Source organism: Pleurodeles waltl, chromosome 4_2, assembly GCF_031143425.1.
Source record: "Pleurodeles waltl isolate 20211129_DDA chromosome 4_2, aPleWal1.hap1.20221129, whole genome shotgun sequence".
Lineage (NCBI taxonomy): Eukaryota > Metazoa > Chordata > Amphibia > Caudata > Salamandridae > Pleurodeles > Pleurodeles waltl.
Genome location: NC_090443.1, coordinates 876,188,234 through 876,215,874, shown reverse-complemented (window position 1 = coordinate 876,215,874; position 27,641 = coordinate 876,188,234). Strand labels below are relative to the sequence as shown.

At 44.5% G+C, this 27,641-nt stretch overlaps 1 protein-coding gene and 1 long non-coding RNA gene across 3 annotated transcripts in view; one reads left to right on the top strand and one right to left on the bottom strand.

Moving 5' to 3' along the window:
• The window catches only part of SLC1A7 (solute carrier family 1 member 7), a 605,311-nt gene that overhangs the window by 172,312 nt on the left and 405,358 nt on the right, over nt 1-27,641 (bottom strand). The window contains exon 4 of the mRNA XM_069232652.1: nt 7,642-7,684. Within this exon, the coding sequence (XP_069088753.1) occupies nt 7,642-7,684 (43 nt within the window). The remainder of the gene's footprint in view (nt 1-7,641; nt 7,685-27,641) is intronic.
• LOC138293429 (uncharacterized) overlaps nt 1-27,641 on the top strand; it is a 98,574-nt gene that overhangs the window by 12,216 nt on the left and 58,717 nt on the right. For both annotated transcript variants that reach the window (XR_011202998.1, XR_011202999.1), the window contains one exon: nt 24,045-24,107. This is a non-coding gene — a long non-coding RNA (uncharacterized lncRNA). The remainder of the gene's footprint in view (nt 1-24,044; nt 24,108-27,641) is intronic.

The following is a 27,641-nucleotide window of genomic DNA, read 5'->3' as shown; positions in this document are numbered from 1 at the left end:
AACTCAAAGCTGCTGTAATCGGAGAACTTCAAACTTTTTTTGCTGTGAGCCCCACTGAGCAAAATATTTTCAAGTGGGGCCCCATCCAAATTTTTATGGCAGTGTTTGCAGGAGAGGAGGAGTCAGGGCTGAATGCTGGGGGCAGGATTATCATTTAAGGAGTACTTTTTCTGTAGCTGGTAATCCTCACTAAGTTTGAGGCTTAATAAAGTGCAAATATATCAAGCAAAAACACAACCTTCACACTCCTGGGACTCAATGCGACTGCACTTGTTGCACTAATGATAGTTGCACCCCGGAGTAGCAGAATGTGTCCTTTGCCTCTTTCAACCCTTTCCCACCATGCATGGCCATCACTCCAATCTTTGAACAAATTCTCTGTCCCTTTCAGAATAAAATGAGCTCCAGGATGTTGCCCACCACTTTGCAGCAAGGGTGCACTCACCTCTAATGCTAGGAAGAAAAGTGAGCCTCCAATCCTCTTTTATAAATAAAGGAAGTCATAAATGTTATGCAGTGGGACTTTCACTCCTTTCATCTTGCTCCATTCCCCACTATGACATCTCTCTTAGGCCTAAGCTAATGTGCCTCCCATACTCCAATTTTTCTTTCTTTTGGGTACCACCCAAAGCAACACTGAATTAGCAATGGTGCACTGGACCCTAACATAAGCAAAAAAAGATAGTAAAACAATACTAATTGGGCCTCACACCCCAGGGTCCCTGTTCCACTGCATCTGCGGCACAAATGATACCTACTACACTGCTCAACATCTGCACTGGTCCATGACTCCTAGACATGAGGCCCAAAGCAGGCTGCCTGCTCCTTTATGTAAAAAAAGGAGTACATCTCACATCTCACCACCTGTTGCTTTGGACCTGATCCCAAGGAAAAAAGGGTTCCCACTCACCACTTTGCTAGTAACACAGCCAAAATTGGGGTGCACGGCCCTAGTGCCACTGCACCTGCTACACTAAACCTAGTGTTGTCCATTTAAAAAAAAAACTCTTCCATTCCTCGTGGGATCTCTCTGAGACAGCTGTGTTTGTCCATTTGTAAAGGAAAAAATCTGCTCCCACATAGCACCCTTTCTTCAGGGCCATCTACTTGAGGCTATCCGTGGACAGAGAACTAAAGAAGAAACAAGCCTTCTTACCAGGGTACCTGCAATCTGAACGCAATGTAAATGTTTGCCATTGGTTAATCATCAAATTAAAAGGCTGTCCGGCTTTAATTTATAAAGTCACTATTCTTTTTTGCGAGGGATCCAAGGGTGTTAAGTTTGGAAAGCTTCCTTTTAATGAAACTCATAAAAATGTCTGCACTAGAGACAGCGCAATTACCTATTTCTAAAAGGGAATCTTTAACAGCACTTGTTTTATTTTAAATACTAAATCATTTTGTAGTAGTCTATCATATATTCAGGACCGCTGGAAGTATGCAATGTTGCGGCTGCAGCATTTTCCACATAATTATGGATTTGCTGCATTTGCCACAAATTCCACCATCTGCTGCATATTCTACATATTTGTTTCACAAACTTTGTATTTGGTTTATGGATAAAAGGTGGCACAGTACAAAACATAATCAGTAGTAATTACGGCCCAGAAATGACCAGGAAAGCAGGGCAGGCAATTCTGGCATGCAGACCGCCAACATAAAAACAAAATGAAAAAAGAAATCTCCATAGCCTCAAAGCATCAATATTCAGGATGCTCACTGAAAATAGACGTAGCAACAGAACAAAGCAAACATGCACCACCCCTCCACCTCTCCCCCCAGATCCTTCATCCCAAACAGCACACAAGGTACAAAAGACCGGACGTCGACCTCCATAGAGATCCTGTCTTGGGTACATGGCTCCAGCTATATCCCCCAATAACCCGCCCAACATTCCCAGATCTCATAATACTTCTTAGGACAACCCATAGCGATGTATGCAGGGTGTTTGAGGCCTAGGCAATGGCCCATTTCCTCCTTCCAAACTTCCAAAGAAGGAGCCAAAACCCCTTTCTAGGCCCTTGCTCTGTCACGCTTGGCGACTACCAGTCCTAACCGCAAAAGCACCCAGCAGTATCTACTACCATCGACATCATCAGAAATATGAAGCAAGGCACACTGAGGTGTGCGTGGCAAGGAGAGACCAGGCACCCGCCCCAAACAATCAAAGACACTACTCCAGAAAGGAGCCGGAAAAGCACACTCCCAGACCATATGTAAGAAGTTTCCGGCAGCAGACTGGCACCACAGACAGTTGTCAGAAGCAATGAGGCCCCTTCTCCAGAGCCTCTCCATGGTGCAATAGACTGTGCAAATAACGCAGTTGAATGAGGTGGAACTGGGAATCAATAGCCACCTCACGGGGAGGCAAGTGCCTCTCACCAGTCCTTGTCCTCCAAGGAGTCCAGGTCAGGAACACAGGCCTCTCTAAAGGTGTCTGACACATTAATTATCAGGTAGCGATAAATGACGGAACCCAAGTAACCAAAAAGAGAAAGGGGTAATGTCACCCAATGTGCTGGGTCACCCATGAGCCTACCCACCTGAGGTTGTATTTTCAGGGACAAGGCCCGGGCCTCATCGACCGTGACACAGACCCCCAGATGGCAGAAATATCTGTGAAAGGAATTGAAGCCCAATACCCAAGACAGCTACTCCCCACCCCCAATCGCCCGGTAAACCGAGGACTTACTGGATGAACCTGAAGTCCTGAAAACCACCCAAATATTTCCAGAATCTGGAGCACCTGAGGTCCCAAGGCACAGAGATTGGTTAGGAAGATGAGCACATCATCAGCATTTATATTCAACAGATTTAACAAAAAAAAAAGCTCATAGCTCAAACAGATCAAAATCTATTAAAAAGGCAACACCACATGTTGCCTGACAGTGGCAAAATACACCTTTTGTCAGGCCCAAACCTTCCTTTTTAATACATAAACGTCACCCCTAGGGAAGGCCCTGGACAGTGTATTTAAAAAGTGGGACATATAATTTTAAGTTTTACATGTCTTACTAGTGAAAAACTCTTAAGTATGTTTTTCACTACTGCAAGGCCTACCTCTTCCATAGGATCACATTGGATTTACCTTATTATATTTAATAAGCTGATATTTCCATTTGGGAACAGGTCACCAGTTCATGTTTGGTGTCTTTCTAATTGTAATGAAAGATCCTCTCTTATGGTAAAGTCGGATTTTAAATTGCAATTTTGATGAAATGTCACATTTAGAAAGTTGGCATTTAACTGCCTTCGCATTTAATGCCTGTAACCTGTCTCTGGGTCACGTGATTGGGTGTAGCTGACAGATGGGATTAGTGTATTCCTTCTGGACAGCCACACACCATAGAAAGCTTAGGTGTGCCTGGATGGGCCTTCACTGGTAGGGTCGATGAGGGTGGACCTGGGCATGGTCCTACTTACACTTGAAGAGACTATGGCCCTGTTTCTAAGCTTGGCGGGCGGCGGTAGCCGCCCGCCAAGCGGGAACCGCCAGAAGACCGTACCGCGGTCAAAAGACCGCGGCGGTCATTCTGGGTTTCCCACTGGGCTGGCGGGCGACCGCCGAAAGTCCGCCCGCCAGCCCAGCGGGAAACACCCTTCCCACGAGGAAGCCGGCTCAGAATGGAGCCGGCGGAGTGGGAAGGTGCGACGGGTGCAGTTGCACCCATCGCGAATTTCAGTGTCTGCAAAGCAGACACTGAAATTCTTTGTGGGGCCCTCTTACGGGGGCCCCTGCAGTGCCCATGCCAATGCATGGGCACTGCAGGGGCCCCCAGGGGCCCCACGACACCCCATACCGCCATCCTGTTCCTGGCGGGCGAACCGCCAGGAACAGGATGGCGGTATGGGGTGTCAGAATCCCCATGGCGGATTCCCATGGGCAGCGGAAAGTCGGCAGTACACCGCCGGCTTTCCGCTTCTGGCCGCGGCTGTACCGCCGCGGTCAGAATGCCCGGCGGAGCACCGCCAGCCTGTTGGCGGTGCTACCGCCAACCTCCGCCATGGCGGTATTTACCGCCAGGGTCAGAATGACCCCCTATGTCCTGCCTGAGCACACAAAGAGCTGCATACCTCCTGTAGTTAGTCTGGAGCCAGGACAGGTAAATGCAGGGTGTCTGGTGGCTTTAAAGGGAAACATGTGGAAGCGTCTCCCACCTTCCAGGGGAAGGGCAACATGCATAGGTTTTGGACCTCAGACACAACCTCCTCAGTACATGGACCTGTGATATTCTGTCAAGAAGAAGGACTGTGGTGCTGCTGAAAGGACTGACACTCAGTTGGAGTGCTGTGCTAACCTGCTGCCTGAGGCCCCTCTTGTCTGGGTGGGAAGGACTGGACCTGCATCTGTTGAACCCAGGACCCCAAAGTGACTCCAAGGGCTAGTCGGCTGGCCTCCTGACCACAGCTTCAGGGATCTAAGGCTCCAATAACCTTGAACTCAGCAACTGGACTCTGCCATTTGTGAGTTCTACCCTGCCAAGTGGTGTCACCCCAGTCCTAGAGTGTTGGAAATGGGCCTCAAGGTGCATTAATAATTGTGAATGTTTATGTAAATCAGGAGGAGGTGCATAAACAGGAACAGCAATTGCATTTGGTCGAAAGTGACCTAATATCTTTGTTACAGTTGCTAGGGGCTCCCCCAATCATGTTGCTGGATGATTTTAACTTACAATTGGATCCCATTAGGGCTGATGATCTATATGGTGAAATGTAGGAGGCTTATGGGATCCCACTAGCAATCTTTCCAGTGCTCCCACAGAAGCAGACTTGCACTTTGGCAATCAAATAACTGAGTTAGGATTTGTGTGTTTAACTGGGCACTGCAATGATAATACCCCGTGACTCAAACCTTTGTATATGGATATCATAGATGTCCAACAGATTGCATGTTTTTACAGGCATGGCGTTTTCAGCTTTATAAATAGTTTAAAATAGTAAACTTTACAGGTAGTGATCACAGAGTTCTTCAAACGGCATTTAACTCAATTCCTCCCCAAGAACAGCTGTGATCCCTATGGTGGTTTCCTTCCCAAAACATCTGACCGCTAGATTAGATGATAAGTACATGGCTTTATTATTGCAATATCAAGTTCCAAATTCCCTTTTATTGGGGGAAACTGAGGATGTCGAGATTCTAAATTGATATAGTCAGACCATTGCGGAGGTGGTAGATTGCATGACACCCCTAGTTTTAAAGTGTAATTCCTCCACTAAAAGGTCAAAATCTTCTATTGTTATAAATAAATGTCCATGGTTTAATAGCTTATGCCGGTGATTGAAAACAAGGCTGATGAAAATGAGATATAGAAAAAAGTTTCCATCAGGGCAAAGGAGAGAGAAATATATAATAAACTAAAAAGGGATTATGGGGTCTTAGTTAAGACTAAGAAAACTTATGAATATAAAGCTAACTGGGAATTAATTTTAAGAGCCTCACTGCGAGTGTGGCAGTCTCTAGACTGCCACTCACAGTCTGGACCGCCACATTACAACCCTGGTTGTCAGGCCACCACAAAACCGCCAGCTCTGCCAAGATCTCAGATCCTGGCAGTCTGGAGGTTGGTGGCAGTCCTAATCCGCCATGGTAGCGCTGCCCTGGGGATTACGACCCACTTCTCCGCCTGCAGTTTCATGGCGGCAGCACCGCCATGAAAAGGCTGGCGGTGAACGGGTGCAGGGGGACCCCAGGGGACCCCTGCATTGTCCATACACTTTGCATGGGCAGTGCAGGGGCATCCCTGGCCAGCATCCTTGCAATTGCTTTGCAGACAGTGAACATTGGGAGGGTGCAAGCGCACCCAGCTGGCTACATCATTGCTGCTGACTTTATTACGAGCTGGAGACAATGCTGTAGCCTGTTTCCCGCTAGGCCAGTGGCCAGAAACTTAGATTTCCACCCCCTGGCCTAGCGGGAAATCCATAATATCTTGGCGGGTAGGTCACTGTGTAGGTAGTGGCCACCCTGTCGGGAGTTTGGCAGACAGGCTTTCCCATCCGTCAAACTCATAATAGGGCCCTAAGTGTCTTACTTGCAAAAGACATGTGAACATTTTGGATGATAGTTCAATAGGGTTGTATAAAGGAAGCAGAACCAACCAACTGTAAATGTTACTTGAGCAATATTTATAAGGTCCAGGATGAAGAAGACAGACGGCCATGGACACCCCTAGAGGAGGAGTTATTGGAGCTCCTTAATGAGGACTGCTTGAATAAAATAATAGCCTCTGTTAAGTTAACAAAAGCAGTTTGGCCAGATAACTTACCCCCGATTATCCTTTAGTCAAAGCCTAAATGGCGGGCTAGCTTTTTCTCAAGGTTTTTATTTATTTAACAAAATCAGGAACCTTCCAGATATCTGGAAAGAAGCAGAAATGAAACCAATACTAAAGAAAGAGTACCCATCAGACTCTAGAAATTTTCTTTTAATTAGTTCAATTGATGTTGGGGCTAAGTTGTATTCAAAGGCAATGCTGTTGCTTATGAAGGAGTGGATAGAGTCCAGTAGGTGTGTGCCCATTGGGGTGGGGGAGGTTCTAAAAATATAATCTCTCTGTCCCAAAGAGTAGAATTCAGTGATCTAATATGAGCAAGAGAAGTGAGAAATAGATCGGCAAAAGTGGCAGAACAAATAAATATTGTAGGCTATAAAGTGGCAGAACCTCCCCAGCTCTAGAAGAGAGCTCTGAAGAAAGCCTGTGAGAGAGAATCTAGGATCATCGATTTATGTTATCTGTCACAGAATGATCTGCAATTTATATGCAGGAAACCTGGCAGAAAAAGTTTCTGTACACGTATTTATCCTTGTTACGAAACCCCTACTTGCCCGCATTGCTATTGAAATTTCGTGTGACTTTAATTTGTTGTTTTAAAAAAAGAAACAAAATGTATTCCCTTTTAGATGAGGATGGTAAATGTAAATGTGGCCTATGATTCAAACATTTTAATATGCACTTATTAGTTGATTGTTTACATTTTTTAGGAAATAGAAAGTTGATGTTAAAATCAATTTTTTGTAGTGAGGCAATTTCACTAAACATTGTGGATGCTTTGAACCGCAAAACAATACGGAAACAAGCATTCCAGCAAACATATACATAAATGATAAAACTTTTTTTTAAATTGCAAACAAATTAAATACAAAAATAACATTTTTAGTTTTAATAGGAAGGTCGGAGCTTTTATATAATCAAACCAACCCACTCATCATCCATAATATATTCTGTTTGATGCACCTGCACTGCTCCCACAAATCAATATGAGGATACTTACTTAATGTTTAACCTCCAATTTCAAGTTTTCAATTTTCATGACATTTACAGAACATTTTAAAATGTTAAATTGTACATTTAGCCACTTGGGATATATATATATATATATATATATATATATATATATATATATATATATACACACAAACTTTATTAATCTGTTAATATTTGTTAATTTTCTAAGCAGCCACGGACCCTCGCAGACCCCCAGGGATCCACAGACTACAGGTTTGGAACCACTGTTTTAACTCTTCAAAGTTACCTTTGCTACATTTTTAATATGAAAAGAATGAAAGGCTTTGCAAGGTGAACTCAATGTTTTAACCACTTTATTAGATAAGGCTAGGTAAATCATGAAAATGTCACTCACCTGTTTAAATGTAGCCTCAACAAGATTTGACGGAAACATGTTCCTGAAAAAAAACAAAAACAAATCAAACTGAGAAGCTTTTTGGAATCCGATTTAGTACAATTTTACCAAAGCTTTTCAACATCTCTTAGTTTGGGATGTAAAACTCTATTACTCAACATTTTAAACTAAGGAACAACCAATTCATGATAGGAAACTGCCTTTAGTACAGTAGCATATGCAACATCACTCAGTGGCCGACTTGAAAACAGGCCTTGCTTGTATGTAAATTTTTAGTTTACAAAAAGGCTCCAATTAAAAATAATAGTGTAAAAACAATATAAGAGTAAAAAAATCAATTTTGTATGTATGTTTCCATATCATATGAGTCAATTCAATTAAATACACTTTGGTCCTGTAATTGATGAAAAGTCTAGAACCGAGCACAGTGTCTGCGATCACTTGGAAGGGGTCATTACTTTGCACAACATTGTATTGTAGATTTTATTTAGCTTTTTATACCTCTATTGAGGACACATAAAGCTCCAGTTCAGATTGGACTTCTGGATGCTCTTTACAGAGTGCATGGTTGAAGGATGTTAGTTGTAGCTAGCCTTGTATTTTATCAGTGTGAGCATCTTACTCTATGTCATTACAGACTGGGGGACCATATTTATTATTTTTTCACGCAGCGCAACAAGTCACCTTGTGCTGCGCACAGCTTTAGACATGATTGTTTTTATGCAGGAAGGTATCCTTCCTGCACAAAACAATCCTAAGAGGCATTTTCCTCTTTCTAGACAGAGGGAAAAACGAAGAGAAACAAAAATATTTCTTCTCATCAAGTCTCACCTGGAAAGGCGTAGCATTTTGATTAATTCCCATGTCTACCAATAATGATAAATCTGGGATTGCACCAAAATCCATGGATGGATGAGTGGGAACACAAACGCTCCACCCATGGAATGCCTCCCTGGGGCAGAGTAATGCAAGGCAGCGATTTGAGCTGTCTTACATTACTCTAGATTTATGAAGCCATGCAGGGTCACACAAGGTGGTCTTGCATGGCTTGATAAACCTCACTTGGGTTTTGCAAAGCCCTTGCGTAGCGCAATGGCGACGCAAAGCATTGATAAACCTAGCCCTGTGTTTCTAGCACCGGGCTTTCATTTGACAACCTTGTGCATTCTGGTTGTTGTAGTCTTGAATTGCTTCCATTGAATTAATTAAGCTAATACATATGAAATCAGTGATATGTAGTTTAAAAGCCTTGGCCTGGAAACAATGTGATGATGCCACCTTAAAATGGTTGTATATATCCGTTAACATTTACAGGTGACAAAAGCATGCAAATATGCAGACAGAGGAACATCGCTAGAGCGGTGCACACAGACCTATACACAAGTCAACGTCAAAGCAGTCAGCCATATACACAGACCAAGATATGTAGAATTACGCTGTTCTAACGCCATCAATAAGTGCCAGATGGAACAAAAGAGTGAAAAAGAGGGAACCAGAGTGAGGAAGTACAAAAAAACATTCTCAGAACTATTGCAAATCAGCACAGTTACATAACATATAGATCTGTGATAGTTTTTATGCAGATGTATATTTCGAGTGGAATAATTAATCTGTTAATTTTTTTTAGACATTTTCAGAGAAACCCAATACTATATATTGCTTACAAGTGAAAACTGAACCATGGTCTGAAGGACAGTGTTATACACCACGTCATTTTTTAATGTAATGAGTATGACATTTACACTTTTTTTGTTTCTTCCTTTTGTGTTGCGCAGGCTAAAATGTATCTGATTTTTACCGAATATCACTACCTTTTAACTTATCGCACTATCTAGCAAAACTTATCGATGAATTTGAATTATTATTATAACCAAAGTTTTTAAATAAAATCTTTCATGTGGGAAGAAAGGAAATCATTAAAGAATGAATTCAAGAAAAAGCCTTCTGAAATCAATGATCTTTTTCAAAACGGACAGCACAATAAGCTGCAGGAGAGGGAAGGGGGTAGCGGATAGCATTGGAGATACAAATCTTGGACAGTAAACAGTGTGTCGAATCAGACTTGATGGGCAGACGTAATTGACAGGAATAGTAGATTGCTAGATATATTATCATAATAACTTTATCTCAATCAAAATATCATAAAAGTACACATTACAATTAAAACCAACAACACTCAACCTAAAGACATAGAATCCAGATCACCATAGAAATATGGCAGAGTAATTGATAAAAGAAAAATAAACACAAACAATGAATCCTACTGATCTCCCAACTACAATGCGAACACAAAAAACAATGCTCCAATGGTACAACCCTCTCATCCAATGGAATGCCCTTTTTATCCTATTGTGAGCTAGCAAATGAGGTATGGAGCAATTTACCTCAATGGACATTCTTAAGACTGCAAGAAAGAGATTGGTAGGCCCACCATAGATCCAATATATACGTTGAAATCTCCACACTACCCAGGTACCCAGCATTGTTGCATCCCCATTATATGATTAACACATGGATTTAACACATTTATTCTGTAATTCCTTTTTCTTCACAATTTTTTCACACACTGTGGTTTTTCTCTTATTTCTTTTTCGGTAAGAGTAATTTTTGAATTATCATTCCTTTTCCTCCGCACTTTGGGTGTAAGATTAGGTAGCTTTGTTATTTCTGGTTTTTTTTATTAATTCATTTTTGAGAATTCCCACAGCCTTGAGAAAGGCCCAGGTAGATACACCCTAGGGGGCGAATGTGTCGGCTGTTGTTTTTCAAGTGTGGTATAATAAACATTCACTTGGCTCACTGACTTGACTCAATAGGAAGTAATCAAAAAAATAGTTTGACAGTGTGAAGATTTGAACGTATATACCGGATCTGTGGTGGGCCTACCAATCTCTTTCTTGCAGTCTACATTGCAAATACACTAGTGCAAATTAGCAGTAAAGTGTAGTTTCCATCATATATTAAACAGGGACGCAAAGTGACTAACATCCACATCCCATAACACACAGAAGTAGCCCTAAGTAGTTGGCAATTAAAGTGCAGTTTGGTGTGGACTAAAACAAACCTTAAAAAAATTGTAAAAAAAAATAAAAAATGTACTTAATGTATCATTTCAACACATTTTAACAGCAATAATTCATTGGCACAAATAAAGAGCAGCTTTTACAAAGGGATAGAACAGACCTTCCATAGCGGTCCTAGTATAACACAGGAACACTAAACTAAATACCTATACAACAAGATTTTATGTCATGAACTTCTCTCTAGCTTGGATACATTTAAAATCCAAGCCGACATAAGGCATTTTGTGATAGAAAATACCACCAACCTGGAGCTACTAGTGCTGAGAATCCTGAATACATCTAAATGCCTCCTGATACATAGCTTCCTGCACGGTGGCACTATCCATTTTGCTCCCTGATGCCCATAGGCCGGGCAAAAGAATAGAAAGTGTATTAGGAACTCCAAGGCCCTTCCACATGCTGGACACTCATCACTCTCAGGTAATATGTCACGCCACTTACTGTAGAAGGCTCTGTTTGGAAGGGGTTTGTACCAGAATTACATATACAGTTTCTAAGTTGGTGGAGGCATGATTTTGTTGATCATACTCCCACACAGCGGAAACAGTTTAAACTTCACTGTTAGGGATCCTTTTAATCTCTGGATAGTTTTAACAGACACATACTCCCAATATCATATTTTAATATCCATTTTAAAAAGGGAGTTAGTCTGCTCTGGATTCAACCAAAACCTCTTTAGACCCAATGTCTTCAATACAGTTTTAAGATGGGTCAGCCAAGGTAATTTCCAGACATGAGCAGGGTCCAAAAGATCACTTAGACCCTCCTAATATGCTCTTTAAGCAGCCAAGGTCTCTGACCTGTGCCAATAGATCAAGGGTCTGCATTCAGCTTTCAGGGCAAGCTTTTTGATTGTCATATCCAAATGCAAAGGAAACAATGGAGTACTCACTGGAAGGACAAAAAGAGATCTAATAAATGTTCTGACATTGGCAATGTTCTACTGTTTGCAAATCGCCACATCTCTGAGCTGTATAAAACTACTCCCAGAGCCTTAACATTATAGATCTCCAATGCCGGGGCAACTCTTTTAGAAGCCGTTTTGTTTGTGGATAATAGATATATTTACAGTATACTGCATTAGGGATAAATGTGATTTTGATACTTGCAGTGTCCAGTCTATGTTTGGGGCTAATCTTAACCCCAAATAGTCAAAGCTCGAGACCTGTTCTATAGGATGCTCCCCCACACATACCTTACATTTGTAATTCTTAGTCTTCACAGGATTAAAAAGCAAGATTCCGTTTTTGAGCTATTGAGCTCAAACTCGTGTGCTTCACAAAAGACATTAAAAATGATGTCTGTGTCTTAAGAGATTTAGAAAGCAGTTGACTATCATCCATGAAAAGCAAAGCAGGTACTGTCCTTCCTGCCATTTTTGGTGAATCACAGCCATTTCTATCCAGCCACTACACTACATCATTTATGTGCAATGAAAACAAAGTAGGGGCCAGGACACAACCCAGTCTAACTCCACGCCTAATCATTATAGGCTCAGTGAGTTGGCCCTGGTCTCCCACCTGACCCTTGCATAGTTTTCTGCATGCAACCATACAAGGACTGCCAACAAATTAGAGTGAATGCCCATCCTACTTAGGACCGTCCACAATTTTGCTCTTGGAACCAGATCAAATGCTGGATTCAGATTAACAAAGGCAACAAAAAGTCGAGCCCTGTTGATTTCTACAGTCTTCCAATAGATACAATTAAAACTAAAGACCTGGTCAATAGTACTAATGCCACTTCTAAAATCTGCCTGAAAATCTGGCAATACCTCATTGCTCTTGATCAATTGTTGGAGATGCGCTAATACCTTTTTGCAGAAAATCTTCTGAGACACATCTACCAGACTAATCAGCCAGTAGTTACTCGGAACATTCTTGTAAATAGGTGTACATTCTGCACGATGCCAGGGAACTGGCAGCTTCATGCCCTTTAATACTGAGTTTGAAAGGTGGTTGATAAAGGGACCCCACACATCCAATTGGGCCAGAAAAAAAGTCATTAGGAATCTTATCAGGCCGTGGGCCCTTTGAAGTTAGGCTAGTCGTCATAGCCTCCGCTGATTCACAAATCTCAAATTCCAATTTGTTTGATTTCTTGGCTTGCTAGCCAGAGAAGGATCTATACCATTCCCCAGAGAATCCTCAGTGCTTATGTGCAAATTAAAGTGAGCCACCCAATCCTGGGGCTAAAAATAATATTCCAGTTCTTTACTGGAGCTACTTTTTCTCTGTGAGAAAGTTTTCTAAAATCCATCATTATCTTAGCAACTTATGGCATGGTACAAGTTTTTCCAAAGTGTGTTCTCCCAGACTCACTTGGCTTTAGCAAATTCCCTTTTGTAGTCAGACCTACTTAATATTAAATCATACCTGTTCTTAGACTTGGCTGCAGATATTAGCCCTGCCTTTGCTATCCTGCATGCTTTATTATACCATGCTTTATAATCCTTCGGATTTTTATCAATACACCTATTACCATGTACCAGGAGATCTCTAATTGATGTCAAAAAAGTACATTGTGATCATCCAGGGTTGAAACTCTCACCTAAGGGGAAAGGCCATACAATTTTACTATCAGCTAGTTGACTTTACTAACTGCAATTCCCAAGGCCTTTGGGTGCCTCTTAACCCCTTCCCACCGAATAGCTTTCCCACTGTTAGTATATGAAACATCCCCTATTTGAGTATTACCTAGGATTAGGGGACTGTCCGCAATACTACCCAGTAGCGAAAAACTCAGGGCATTATGGTCTCCATTAAAGCTGTCTATTACAGCACTTCACACACAAATGACCATAGTTTCAATCCCACTAAAAATAATTGATTCCACTGGAATGGCCAAGTCCATTTAAAGTATGCCTACCATCACTATCAGACAGAGTTCTTCCATTTGCTGCGCTAAGCTCTCATTGTAGCACCAATGTGAGTAAGTGAGCTACCCTTGGTCACCATGTTACTGGGGACATCTCTGGGGGTATTCTAAACTTGGTAACTTGGTCAGTTGTTAGATCTAAGGGTGCAACCAACAGTGGTCCAAAGGTATGTTTTAGATCTCCTGCCACTATTTATTCTCCTTTCCTAGTAACCTCTAGAAGGGAATCCTCAAGATACTTATACCTTTGGCTTATTCCTTACACCCATCCACCTGATTGTACACATTGATTATTACCTGGAGAATTAACCAACATGGCTCTGATAGAAAATTGTCGTGCTATTTTTACCTTGATTGCTGATCCCCTCCCACCTACCGAAGTTCTCCCCGTTACTGACTAGGCTGCATTAATGGAAAATTTAGTAAACTCATTCCTAAAAATAGGAGTTGTACTCCAAGTCACCTGGAAGAGAGAGGTATCATGGCCATCTAGAAACCACCCTGATTCAGTTTCATCCATTTTAGACCTAATCTCAGCCACATTCCAGGACAGGATTTTAATCTGATTACCCGGGTCAAGTTCAGGTACAACCCGGTCACAAAGAACAGAAGTCCCCTCCAACACACAATTACTAGTGGGCCCAACTATATCTACAAGAGGGGTTTCCACTCCACCCACCTCCTCTACACGTCAGCAGCACTCATCGCACTCAACCCAGGATGTAACAACAACTGCAAGCAAGCATCACCAGCTAACACCCACGGACCCTTCAGCTGCTTCCGCTGCCGCCAAACCTACACCACCACCAAGAACTTGGACCCAGCACAACCCATCCGCGACAATACATCGACCTTGAAATCTCTGATGTGCATTCTCCTCAACATCCGCTCCCTCCATAAACATGCTACTGAAATCTGGGACCTCCTTGACAGCACCACCTCAGACATTCTGTTCCTCACCGAGAACTGGACCAACACGACCTCAGGCTCGGACATCGCCATTGCCATCCCCCAGGAATACAAGATCATCCTCAAAGACCGCCCCAGCTGCCTTTGGGGGGGAATCACCATGGTCCACAGATCCAACCTCCGCCTGAACACACACGCCGAAGACTCCGAAGAATCCACAAGCCGGATGGAACACCTCCACTTCAAACTACATACCAGCCCCACACCCACCATCAGGGGAACCCTAATCAACCGTCCTCCCGGACCACATGCTCCCTTTGCTGATTCAATCACGGACTACATCACCTCACAAGCCATCACAGCCACCAACTACACCCTCCTGGGAGACCTCAACTTCCACCTCGACAACCTACAAGACCCCAACACCGCATCCCTCCTAGACAACCTCCACAACATAGGGCTCCGACAGATTGTGATGGAGCCAACACACTCAGCAGGAATACACCCGATCCCATCTTCACCACAGGAACCTCCACTACCTTCAGTCACACCTCAGACCTTCCATGGACAGACCATTGATGCAACCATTTCACTTTTAACACACCCACCCTCATCAGACCCCAACACCAACCATCACATAGAAAATGGACAAGAATCATCGACGATCAGCTCACAGCTGGCCTCGCCATCGCCACCCCCACCATCACACACAACAATGACCCAAACACCATAGAATGCACCTTCCATAAATGGATCGCTGACTGCGCGAACACCATAGCCCCCCCTCAAAAAGAACAACAGCACCCATGCAAAGAAAGCCAGCTGGTTCATCCCAGAACTCAGGGAATCTAGACGCACTTGTCACCGCCTCGAGAAAATCTGGAGAAACACCAAATCCAAAGAAGCCCATAGCAACTTCCGAACCACCACCACCGCACACCACCAACTCATCAGAAACACCAGAAAGAAAGCTATACAAGACAGAATCTCCTCACATGCACACAACAACAAGGAACTGTTCAGCATCATAGAGGAGATCGCCCAACCCAACAGTGAAACAACGGACATCCCACCCTTACAGGACCTCTGTGACAGACTCAACACCTACTTCCACCACAAAATCAAGACCATCTACGACAGTTTCAGCAAGAAAAACCTATGCGCAGAACCCCCTCTACCAAAACCCGACACCAATAAACCAACAATCACCTCCTGGACCCCCCTCACCACCGAAGATACTCTGAGAACAATGAGGTCCATACACTCCAGGGCCCCCATGGAGCCATGCCCCCACCACATTTTCAACAGAGCAGCAGACACCATCGGCTCCAAGCGCCGCCTCACCATCAACTGCTCACTAGCTGCTGCCACCTTCTCCGATGACTGGAAACACGCCGAGATCAACCCCCTCTTCAAGAAACCCTCGGCAGACCCCACCAACCTCAAAAACTTCTGGCCCATCTCCCTCCTCCCTTTTCCTGCGAAAGTAATCGAAAAAGCAGTCAACAGCCAACTTGCCATGTTTTTAGAAGACCACAACATACTCAACATCTCCCAATCCAGATAAAAACCATAGCACTGAAACAGCCCTCCTAGCCCCAACAGATGACATCTGCTCCCAGCTGGACAAGGGAGAGACAGCGGCACTCATCCTGCTAGACCTCTTGGCAGCCTTCGACACAGTCTCCCATCACTCCCTGATACGAAGACTCCACAAAGCCAGCATCAGAGACAAGGCCCTCGACTGGATCCAATCCTTCCTTTCCGGCAGAACTCAACAAGTGAGACTAGCCCCCTCCCACGCAGACCCCACCCACCACCTGCGGAGTTCCCCAAGGATCCTCCCTCAGCCCCACGCTGTTTAACATCTACATGGCCCCGCTAGCCACCATCGTCAGGAGCTACGGAATCAACATAATCTCCTTTGCCGATGACACCCAACTCATCTTCCCTCTCCAACGAACCCAACAAAGCCAGACACAACTTCCATGAAGGCATGGAAGCAGTAACCAACTGGATGAGAAACATCTACCTTCAACTCAACGCAAACAAGAAAGAAGCACTCATCATGGGCCCTCAACCCAACGCATGGAACGACTCCTGGTGGCCACCCACCCTCAGAAACCCACTCACCAGCCAAGCCTGCAACCTCGGGATCATTCTGGACTTCAAGGTCAACATGAACCATTAAATAAACTAAGTCACCTCCACCTGCTTCCGCACCCTCCGTCTCCTACGCAAGTCCTTCAAATGGATCCCCCTCGACCATAGAAAGACCATCACAAAGACCCTCATCACCAGCAGACTGGACTATGGCAATGCACTCTATGTTGTAATCAACAAGAAACTCATCCTCAAACTACTAAACATCCAGAACGCCGCCGCCAGACTGGCCCTCAACCTACCTTGACACTGCCACATATCACAAATCCTAGGTACACTGCACTGCTCCCCATAGAGATAAAAATCACCTTCAAGATCCTCACCCACGTACACAAAGCCCTCCACAACACTGGACCAGCCTACCTGAACCAGTGACTCAACCTCCACGTACCCCACAGGACCCTACAGTCAGCCCAGCTCTCTCTAGCAGAAGTACCCCGCATCAGGAAAACCAGAACAGGAGGGCGCTCCTTTTCCTACCTCGCACCCACCGCCTGGATCGCCCTTCCTCTCCACATCAGACAAACGATCTCCTTCCTCAGCTTCACGAAGGAACTGAAGAAATGTTTTTTTTATGAACCACTTCACTGGTGAACTCTACACTTTCCCCACAGCGCCTTGAGACCCTAACGAGTGAGTAGCTGCACTTTACAAGCATTGATTGATTGATTGATTGATTTCCCTGACTACCAAAGAATCGGCTCCACTCTCTCTACTTTGATTGTAGGGGTACTCACTTCCATCATACACTACCAAACCTCTAGTCCTACCCCAAGACTCAGGGCCTCATTATGAGTTTGGGGACAGGCTGGCGGCGAGGACTGCCAAATTATGACTTTGTTGGTGATGTACACAGAATCTCGCCAAAACACCAATGGCACAACCAGTGCGGTCAGACCGCCGCGGACGAGGAGACCAAGTTTGTGTCAGACCTATTACAAGGTTGCACAACCCCAATATTTCCATCACGGTCGGACCACCATGAAAACCCAGGCTTAAATGAACTGTATAAAAGGAGACACTCACTTCCAGCAAGCCATACTCGTCCGGAGCCATCATGGAACCACAACTAGATGTCATCCCGCTGCTCCTGCTCGCAGAAAGACAATGGAATCTTCGACGCTGATGACGACAGCAACCGTAAGTACACACACACTCACCTGTTACATTTGTATATTGTAAGATCTTGTACAGTTGCATAAAATACCATAGGGAGGGGGCTGTGAGGGCAATACTCACACATAGTACACTGACACACTCACTCACATACAACAACAAAACACCCACATATATATAGCACACACACTGCAGCCAGCACACACACTGCACACATCACAAACACACACTTATGCACAGCAACACATCACATGCCCAGTCTCACACAATACCATACAACACAAAAACACATCACAACAACACCACAACTGCACAATCATAAACACATTGTCAAGCACACCCGACCGACACTGCCCAGGGAACCATCACACAAACAACACAATGTACAACCAACAGGGAATGAACACACACAATTACACAATCATACAATTTAGCAATCAACACACACATCACACACATACAGCACATCGTACCTATCATACCATGCACAATACACGCACACTCACACATGACAACATGTCTGCTACATACACATGCTCATCACACAACACACACCCTATACCTGGGGGACAAAGGCACTGCACACACACACAAATACTCACACACAACCAACGTCAGCCAAGAACAACTCAAACCTAGGAAAGGAAATACAGAACAAAGATTTAACCAGAAATACCAACAACTGGTTGGATTTAATGTAAAAATATTAGAGAACCTTAGAAGATTGTCCAAAGTCATAGGCCAGTCCATAGTTTACAAAAGTGCACCAAAGGCACATAATGGTGCCCCAACTTGGCTCCTGACCATCATGTAACATCCACATGTAGGGGCATTTAAGGGTAGGGCAGGCATCTCAGGGATTGTCTGGGGGGGGCTGTAGCGGAGGGGGTTTGGGCTAAGGCGGGGTTTGGGCTTTGGCTTGGGAGGGGGTGGTTTTTGGTTTAGGCTTGGGGAAGGGTTGGGTATTCTTTGGAGGGGTTGACTTCTTGGTGGGGGAGGGGCATGGGTACTTGCAGAGGGTACAGGGGGGGCTTGTAGGTGGAAGGAATGGATTTGGAAAGTGAAACGGATCATTTAGGGAAGTAACGGGGAGGAGTAGGAAAGGTTTTTTGCACACACGGGGACGGTCATAACAAAACGGTTTGGGTGTGGAGGGAGAGGGAGTGGTTGTAAGAGGTGTTGGTGTGGATGTTTTGGGTGCATGTTTGTCGGAGGCATGCTTGTGGGTGGTGGGTGTCTGTAAATAAGGGTGCTTATGTGTCTTGGGCTGAAGGGGGTGGAGGTGCTAGGGGGTGCCGTGGTGGGTGAGTGGCTATTTGTTGAGATGGTGACTGCAGATATGGTGGATGTGCTGCATGTAGGCGTGTCTATGGCTGTGGTGACTGCAGATGTGGTGACTGGAGTGAATGTCTGAGGGTCTGCTGGGGTGCTTTCTGCGGGTAGGATGGGTGTGGTAGCTGGATCTGTGAATTTTGGTGTGGTATCTGCAGGTGTAGTGTCTGTGATGCTGGGAGTGGAGGGGGTGTCAGGGCAGATTCTGACCATTGCTTGTATGTGCAGGTGTATGTTGCTTGTGTGCATGCTGGTGGTGTGTCTTGTGGCACTTTGGTTTGTCTGTGCTACCCTTGGATGTTGAGGTTGATGCATACCTGTCTGTTTGAGTGTTTTGTCTTGGTCGGGAAGGGGAACTGGGATTGGGAAGAGGAAGGTGGAGGGGGGACAGGAGACAAAGGGTGAGGGTGCCGTCAGTGTGGAGGCCAGAACCTGAATTGATTTCTGTAGGCCAGCCAGTGCACTGTGAATGTCCTCCAGGAAGGCATTACTCTGTTGTATCTGAGTTGCCAGTCCCTTGATGGCATTTACAATGATCGACTGACCCACAGAGATAAACCTTAGGATGTATTGACTGAGGGGGCATGGATAACAGGGTCTGGGACAGAGGTGCCTGCTGCAAAGGAGATGCCCACTCTTTTGGGTGAGCGGGCACTGCCAACTAGGTGGGGTGCTACAGGAGGGTGGTGATAGAAAGGGGGACAGCAGACAGAGATGGTGCTGTTGTGGTCCCAGATGGGTCCACCACAGCCAGGGAGTATCCACTGAAGGAGGATTCCGAAGATGGTGATCTGGATCCAGTCTCCTTCATGGCACTCCACTCGCCCTCCAGGCCACTGGCTCCCTCAGTGTCGGTGTTCTCATGACTGGAGGTCCCGGGCCAGCAGTTTCCCCACTTGGCTGTGGCCCATGTCCTTCGTCTGCCGATGCTGGAAAACAATACATACCACTTACCTCACACTGTACACCTCAGTAACATCACACCTAGTTGTACTAAACCACAGGTAGAACTAGTTTAGTGCCAACATCATGTCACAAGAAGATACAATGTACACTCCTCAATAAAAACCTTGTCACACATCAGCTAAGCTACTTATATCACACCTACAATGCCATGATATCAGTAGAACGATCACATTAACCAGTCCATGACAAGGTGACTTGCCCACATGATACTGAGTCCCTATCCACAGCAACATAGTCAACCAACAACCAAGCTATGGGAAATATAGGTAACATTGATTTCCACATATGACATACACAAGCTCAACACATACTAACAGTGTGACCTGATGTCATGTACCAGGCAGGGCACCTTATTGTATAGTAAACACAACACAGCATGTTGCATACCTACTTTATGTCACTGAGTTCACAAGCTTCACAATGGAAATTTACAAACATACAAAACATGCAACTACTCTAATAGGCATACCCACATTTGGATTATGAAAGAGTCAGAACACATGTCACCTACACATGTACCACTAATGATGTAGAAAAGGATGATATATACTTTGTGGACCAAGTCATCTAAGTCATTGTCCTCATGAAACAAAGTATAGCACACTTATAAGTTCCTAATTAGCCCAGAGCATTTAGCTACACACAACCATATGCAGTATATCTACTCTTTCAAGTTAATAGACACCTGTCATGAGCATGAAGGTGACAAACAGTTCAACATATCATGCTATTGTTCCATCAATAGCCCAATGACTGAGTGGCAACATCACTATCCACACATCTGACATGACTAGCCTTATGTCTGTTTGGGAGACCCAAACCATATCTGAGGCTACCATGACACATACATACACCCTGATGCAAGCCAAATGCCTGAATACACACACCATTCCACTCACATGAGTATGGGAACTACCACACCTGCACCGCATTGGTGTCAGTGCAAACAATAGGTTTACATACAATAAGGACTCAAAACAAATCCAAAAGAGCAACCGAAAGTGTGCTTATAACATTGCATTCATGACAGACCCTTTCAATGTACACAGGATGTTGGCAAGAACCAGTTCAGATTGTAACAGTGAATAAGATGTCTTGGCCTATTTAACATGCCTACAACACTATGGATAAGGAAATAGCTGTGTAGCCACTTCCAACCTACAGAACATGAACATGGTACCAACATTCATAGCTCTGACACCAATGTATGTGACACTGTATGAGTCTAGCAACACCTGCATGGTCACCAACATCTAGGATGTCCACTCAGATGACACATTATGGAGGCCAATTTACATCCCTCCCTTACTAAGGGGGTTCACCCAGTAACAGATCAAAATACGTTTTGTATGTATGACGTGAAATGTCAGATGGACATCACAGACTCACAGGATACTGTCATTCACTCAACTGAAATCTTTTGGAAAGTAGAAATGGCTTCAAAATGTCAGACCCTATGTTACACATCGACATGGTTCAAGCAAGGGGCATTGGAATGGACAGAGAGCAAAGACCTGGACAATGTGCATTATTATATGCTTCTGTGCAGAGGAGACAACGTAGGAGAGTACATTTGTCCCCATACAAATAAGAATGTGCACACCTGTAAACCAATGTTGGGGACTGTACATCTATGTGATCCTTGGAGATCTTTTACCCTTTGCATTTACCAAATTGTCACAGCTTAGACTCTTTCACATCATACACTAACCTGGTAAAGGGATGAAAATGTGTTGCATCTGTACTTCCCCCCTTGTGGCTGCTGGACTGCCCTCAAACGCCCATCCAACTCTGGGTAGGCCACCACCAATATGCGGGCAATGGGGGGGTCAAGATCAGATGGGCCCCCCGTCCTCCTTGGGACGACATCCCCAGCTGGGCCTCTGCGGTTGTCTGGGTCCAGCACCTTAGGTCCTCCTACCGCTTCCTACAGTGGGTGCTCCGAAGGCTGTGGACCCCCAGTGTCCCCACTTTCTTGGCAATGGCACACCAAATCCACTTTTTCTGTTGGGCGTTCACCAGCATGGATGACACAGACAAGAAGAGACTGTCATGTCCACATACAGTATAACAAAACAAGCAGGCTGTAAATACAAGTCAGTACAACTAACTATACTCAGACAGACTTCAACATCCCCTTCAATGAGGGATGACCATCCGCAGTTCGGTCATGTGTGATGATGAGACAGGCATAGAACATACATATCCAGCACCAAGTGTCACCTTGAAACATGTGACCAGACCATAGGCATCTCTCTAAACATGGATTATCTCTCCAAATAAATTGCACACCACCTTCAATGATCATATATGACAGTCTGCAGTTGGGTCAGGGTACATACTTCCCACACTGTCTATTATGTCTCAGGGCTCAAAATCTATCTGTACACATATGCACATGCCCATCTACCTACACATATTACCACAATCCTTCATTCCACCACATTTCTTGGACATCATCATACACTTAACAATTCAAACATTGGAACTGCATTGAAATTACCTGTTGTTCTGGTGTACCATACAGCTGTTTATACAGGGGCAGGACCTCCTCCACAAGCTTTTCCAGCTCCTCCCAGGATAAGTCAAGGGCCCTAATACCTGTAGGAGTGGCATGATTGCTCCCTGAGGCGGTACACAGCAGCTCAGGTCATGGAGGTCTTGCTGGCAGCAGTGTCAGGAGTCAAGAGAGAGATGAAGTATGAGATGGCGGTCACGTCCGCCATGTACAAGACCATCACCACCGGCGGACATCGCCATTGGCCCAAGAACGCCAAAGGCAGCAATGTGTTCCAATGGCAATGTCCACCGTGGTTGTATCCGCCTACCGCAATGACGACCTCTGCCAGCGGAGTTAGGTCCCTTCCTAATGTCCAGTACAGTAGGTCTGGCAGCTGCCATTTTGAGGGTCATATATGAACGAAAGAGTTTTAAAAATTGCGTCACAAGCTGTGAAACATATCTACGACATTGGGTTCACTGCTGGCTTTGAGCAAACATTTAGAAATGTGCATGTATTATGTACATGTTGTAAAATTGATGTATCTTGAGTAATGTACATGTAGTAGTATTGTCAGCAGAGTAATGACAATCTGAAATATGATATAGGTGCACTATATATGTGCAACATGTTAAGAATGTTATTGTCACAAAGACTGTCAGGGACATATTTCTCCATTTCAAATACATGATAGGGGAAAGGGGATGTGAATACAGTTATAAGCCATTATTTGCCTAGGTATGTTTTGTGTACAATGTACTAATAGTTTCATGGGGCATATTGGAGCATTATATCTGACTTAGGTGTATTTATACTTATGCTGTTCAGAATGAGTGATACACATACATTCGGATTTTCTCCCACATAGTTACACTGGCATGAGAAGAGCGAGAGAACCTCCAGTGTACTCTCCACTAGCTGACCAGCAGATCATGGCGGAGCGACATGTGATTCAGATCTACCGCCTGGATAGGCAATCATGGATCTCTGTTGTCAGTTGGAGCCAGATCTGATGTCTGCCATTTGGAATCCCAATAGCATGCCTCCCATTGTACAAGTTATGTCAGTGCTGCACTTCCTGGCCACAGGTTCCTTTCAAAGTACAGTGGCCCTAACTGCAGCAATGTCTCAGCCTATGTTCAGTCTGGTCTTGAAGGCTGTACTGTCTGCATTGTTGAAACGCCTGGACAGCTAAATTAGATTTGCACATTGTGAAGATTTGGTCCATATAAAGAGTGATTTTTATCCTTTGGGACACATTCCACATGTGGTTGGAGCCATAGATGGCACCCATTGTCACATGGGCAGGCAAACATCTATGTAGATGACTGAATGAAGTACTCTATATCTTGTTTGGTTACTTGTTTGTCTCTTTATTTTCCCTACATAAGGCTCATGCTTTGCTCATCTGTAGTTTGGGTCGTAATGGTCGTCTCCGTTCTTCCTCTCCCTTCTAGTCTCGACTGGACTGAATCACCGTGGTTGTTGAGCCCCTCAGACAGAAGAGGAAAGAATCACAGGTAAGTGTATACTCTTTAATTTTGTCTTATTTTTATCGGGCTGGGTGTAAGGAAGATAATCACCATTTTCCCTATCCAGTCACTGTGTTGTCATGCTTGTTTCTTTTACCTTAGAACGTAGTATGCAAAGCTCATTCCTATCTTCCAAAGAAAAGGAGCCTGTTTCTCAGAAGGGTGTCCCCTTCACTCAACTACCCAGTTTCCACCCTCCCACTCATCTTGGCAGACGCCCACATACCTGAGTTATCCACGCTCCTATGGTAGCGTGTGGAGCTACACAAGGGGATTGTGACCACCCGGCTTACTACTCCAACTCTCAACCAGTCCCCTGGAAATTTTCACCTGGGTGCTGGAGCCTCCCGAGTCATCCTGTGCCGGTCGGTCTTGTCCTTTGCTGGTCTACCACGGTGTCTCCGTTTGGTGCTCCTCTCTCCCTCTCTTGTCGACACTCCTTTATCCAAGTTTGTCGTCTGTTCGATTTCCGGCCACCACTCAGCAGGGGGCTGATCAGTGTCATACTTAAGAGCACGCCCCTCCTCACATCTCTCTTTAGATGTCTTTAAGGGACAGACGTCCCATGTAGTTTGTAAGAAAAAGACAGGAGCATCTTGTGTTGCGGAAGGAGAAGGGAAAGGCCAGGGTAAAACCTCATCTAAGCTGACATAATCCCCGTCACATCCATGTAGCCTTGGTTCCTGCAAATGCCAATGAACAGGTGTCTAGGAACGGGAAAAGCTTCACACACACCTACCCCAGGATTTTCCTGCTTGGGGAAAAGGGGAAAACAAGAGAGGTAGGCAGCATCACCCTGATCCTTACCCTTCCTATGGCGGACCTCAAACCTGAAGGGCTGCAAACACAAAAACCATCCCCGGACACGGTCATTGGTCCCTTTGTTACGCTGAAGCCAAGTGAGGGGAGCGTGATCGGTGTACAGTACAACAGATAGTAGCACAACGTCTCAATACTCCATTTCAGGGCCAAACACACTTTTCCTATGGTGGGGGACACCTTTTCATGAGGGAACAGTTTCCTACTAATATAGAAAAGAGGTCTTGCTTTCCCCTCAGCATCCAACTGTGACAAAACAGCACCAATGCCCACATCTGAAGGGTCTGTATGTAGAATAAAGGGTCAACTAAAGTCAGGAGACAATAGCATCGGAGCACTAGTAAGAGCATTCTTCAAATCCTGGAAGGCTTCAAGGGTGGTAGCTGGAGGATTTTTAAAGATAGACGGAGATACCAACTTCTTCAATAAGTCCATAAGGGCAGCTAATCACTCGGGGAAGCAAGAGATACATCTTCTGTAATATCCCAGGAGACTGAGAAATGCTCACATCTCACTTTTTGCTTTGGGAAATGGAGTTTCTGTTATGGCTTTTATTTTCTGTTTTTGGGGTTTGATCACCCGTCTCCAAGGATATAACCCAGATACTTTACTTTATGGGTTTGCAAATCTGGACTTTAATGCATTTCTATGGAGGTAAACTAGTTGTAATTACAACAGAACTGATATAAGATGGTCAAGGTGTTCTGGCCATATCGTGCTCTATACTACTATATCATCTAAGCAAGTGGCTGAATACCCCTGGTGTTTTGCTAGTGGGCTGTTCATGAGTCTCTGGAAGGTGGCAGGGGCCCCATATAATCCAAAGGGGAAGGACAGTGAATTGGTACAATCTGTTAGGCGTAGCAGAGGCTATTTTCTCTTGGTCAGCTGGGTTCAACGGGATCTGCCAGTAGCCTATAGTCAAGTCAATAGTGCTTATGTAGTGTGCTTTCCCAAGCCTCTCAATCATCTCGTCTACTCTAGGTAAGGGGTATCCACCCGGTCTGGAGACTCTATTCACAGCCTGGAAGTCAATACAGAAACATAGACTGCCATCCAGTTTTGGGACGAGTACTATAGGGGAACACCATTCCCTTTTGGATGGGACAATGACTCCCATTCTAAGAATTTGTATGACCTCTGCCTGGAGGTCAAGACGCCTTGCTTCATGAACACGATATGGTAGTTGCTTGATCACAACCCCCTCCTGGGTCGGTATGGAATGCATAGCAAGGTTAGTCCTATCAGGCAGATCCGAAAAAATGTCTGCATAATCTGATAGCAGTCAGAAGTTCGTCTTTTTTTCCTTTAGATAGGAAATTATTGATGCCTGTGTCACTTATAGTGGATTTTATCTCCTCTATGAGGTTCACCATTTGTACAATCTTGGGAGGAGGTCCTTGCCATTTTTTAAGGATGTTAATATGACATAACTGTTTTCAGTTTTGGGGAGGCTTAGCTGGTAGGTGACTCTTCCTACTCTCTTAACTATCTTATGGGGATCTTTGCCACTCTTTATTCATTTTGGCAGCAGAATTGGGTAGAAGGACCACAGCCCAATCGGTTACAGCGAGTTCCCTCCAACGTCTACCCTTGTCATAGAAATATTTCTGTCTTTGTTGGGATTTCTCCAGGTTTTCATGGGGTAGTGCTCTTAGTTTCCCTAAGTGGAATTTGAGCTGTCTAGTATACTCCAAATGAAAACAGGCCTCATCTTCTGAGTCTTTTTCCCATGCTTCTTTTGTAAATTCAAGTAGAGTATGCGGTTGTTGCCCAAATAGAAGCTCAAAAGAAGAGACCCCCCAAACTACTTTTGTCTTAAGACAAACAAGGCAAGCGGGAGTAACTGGTCCCAAGTTCTCCCATCACCAGACAGCATCTTTTTTAGAGTTAATTTGAGACTCTCGTTATACCTCTCAATGAAGCCATCTGTCTGGGGATGGTAAACGGAGGTGGTCAGATGTTTTATGTTTAACTGTTTGCAAACTTGTTTAATTATTTTAGAAACAAAGGAAGTTTCCTGGTCTGTGAGGATCTCATGAGGAAATCCCATCTGGGAAAACACTTCTATAAGTTGTTAGGCGATGACCTTTGAAGTAGTTACTCGTAAGGGAATAGCCTCAGGATACATTGTAGAATAATCAACCATTACCGCCACGTATTAGAAACCTTTTTTGGACCTAAGTAGGGGTCCTATTAAGTCCATACCGATACGATCAAATGGTTTTCCAATTATGGGTAATGGTTGTAGGTGTACCTGGGATGGTTGATAGGGGTCATTTTTCTGGTATATGGCACTATCCTGGCAATATCGTTTGACCTGTGCGTATATCCAAGGCCACTGAAAGTTCTGCGGAATGGACTGACTGGTCTTTTCTATTCCGGAATGACCGGCTAGTAGCTGAGAATGTGCAAAAAATAGCACTTTATCACAATAGCCTAACGTAACCAACAACTGAGCGGTATCATTGGCCTTACCTAATCAGTAAAGGAGGTTCTTTTGTATGATTAAACAGGGGTATGTAGGAGTCTGGGTTACTCTTGGCACTTTGGCAAGCATTCTGAACGGTGCTATCATTAAGTTGTGTCAGTGCAAACCTTTCGTCCAATACCCACGGTTCTGGAGTAAGAAGAGAATCATGAACAAGATACTCTTTCGAGATTTGTTGGGTCTGGGTCATCTTTTTCTGTAAAAGGTTTCCT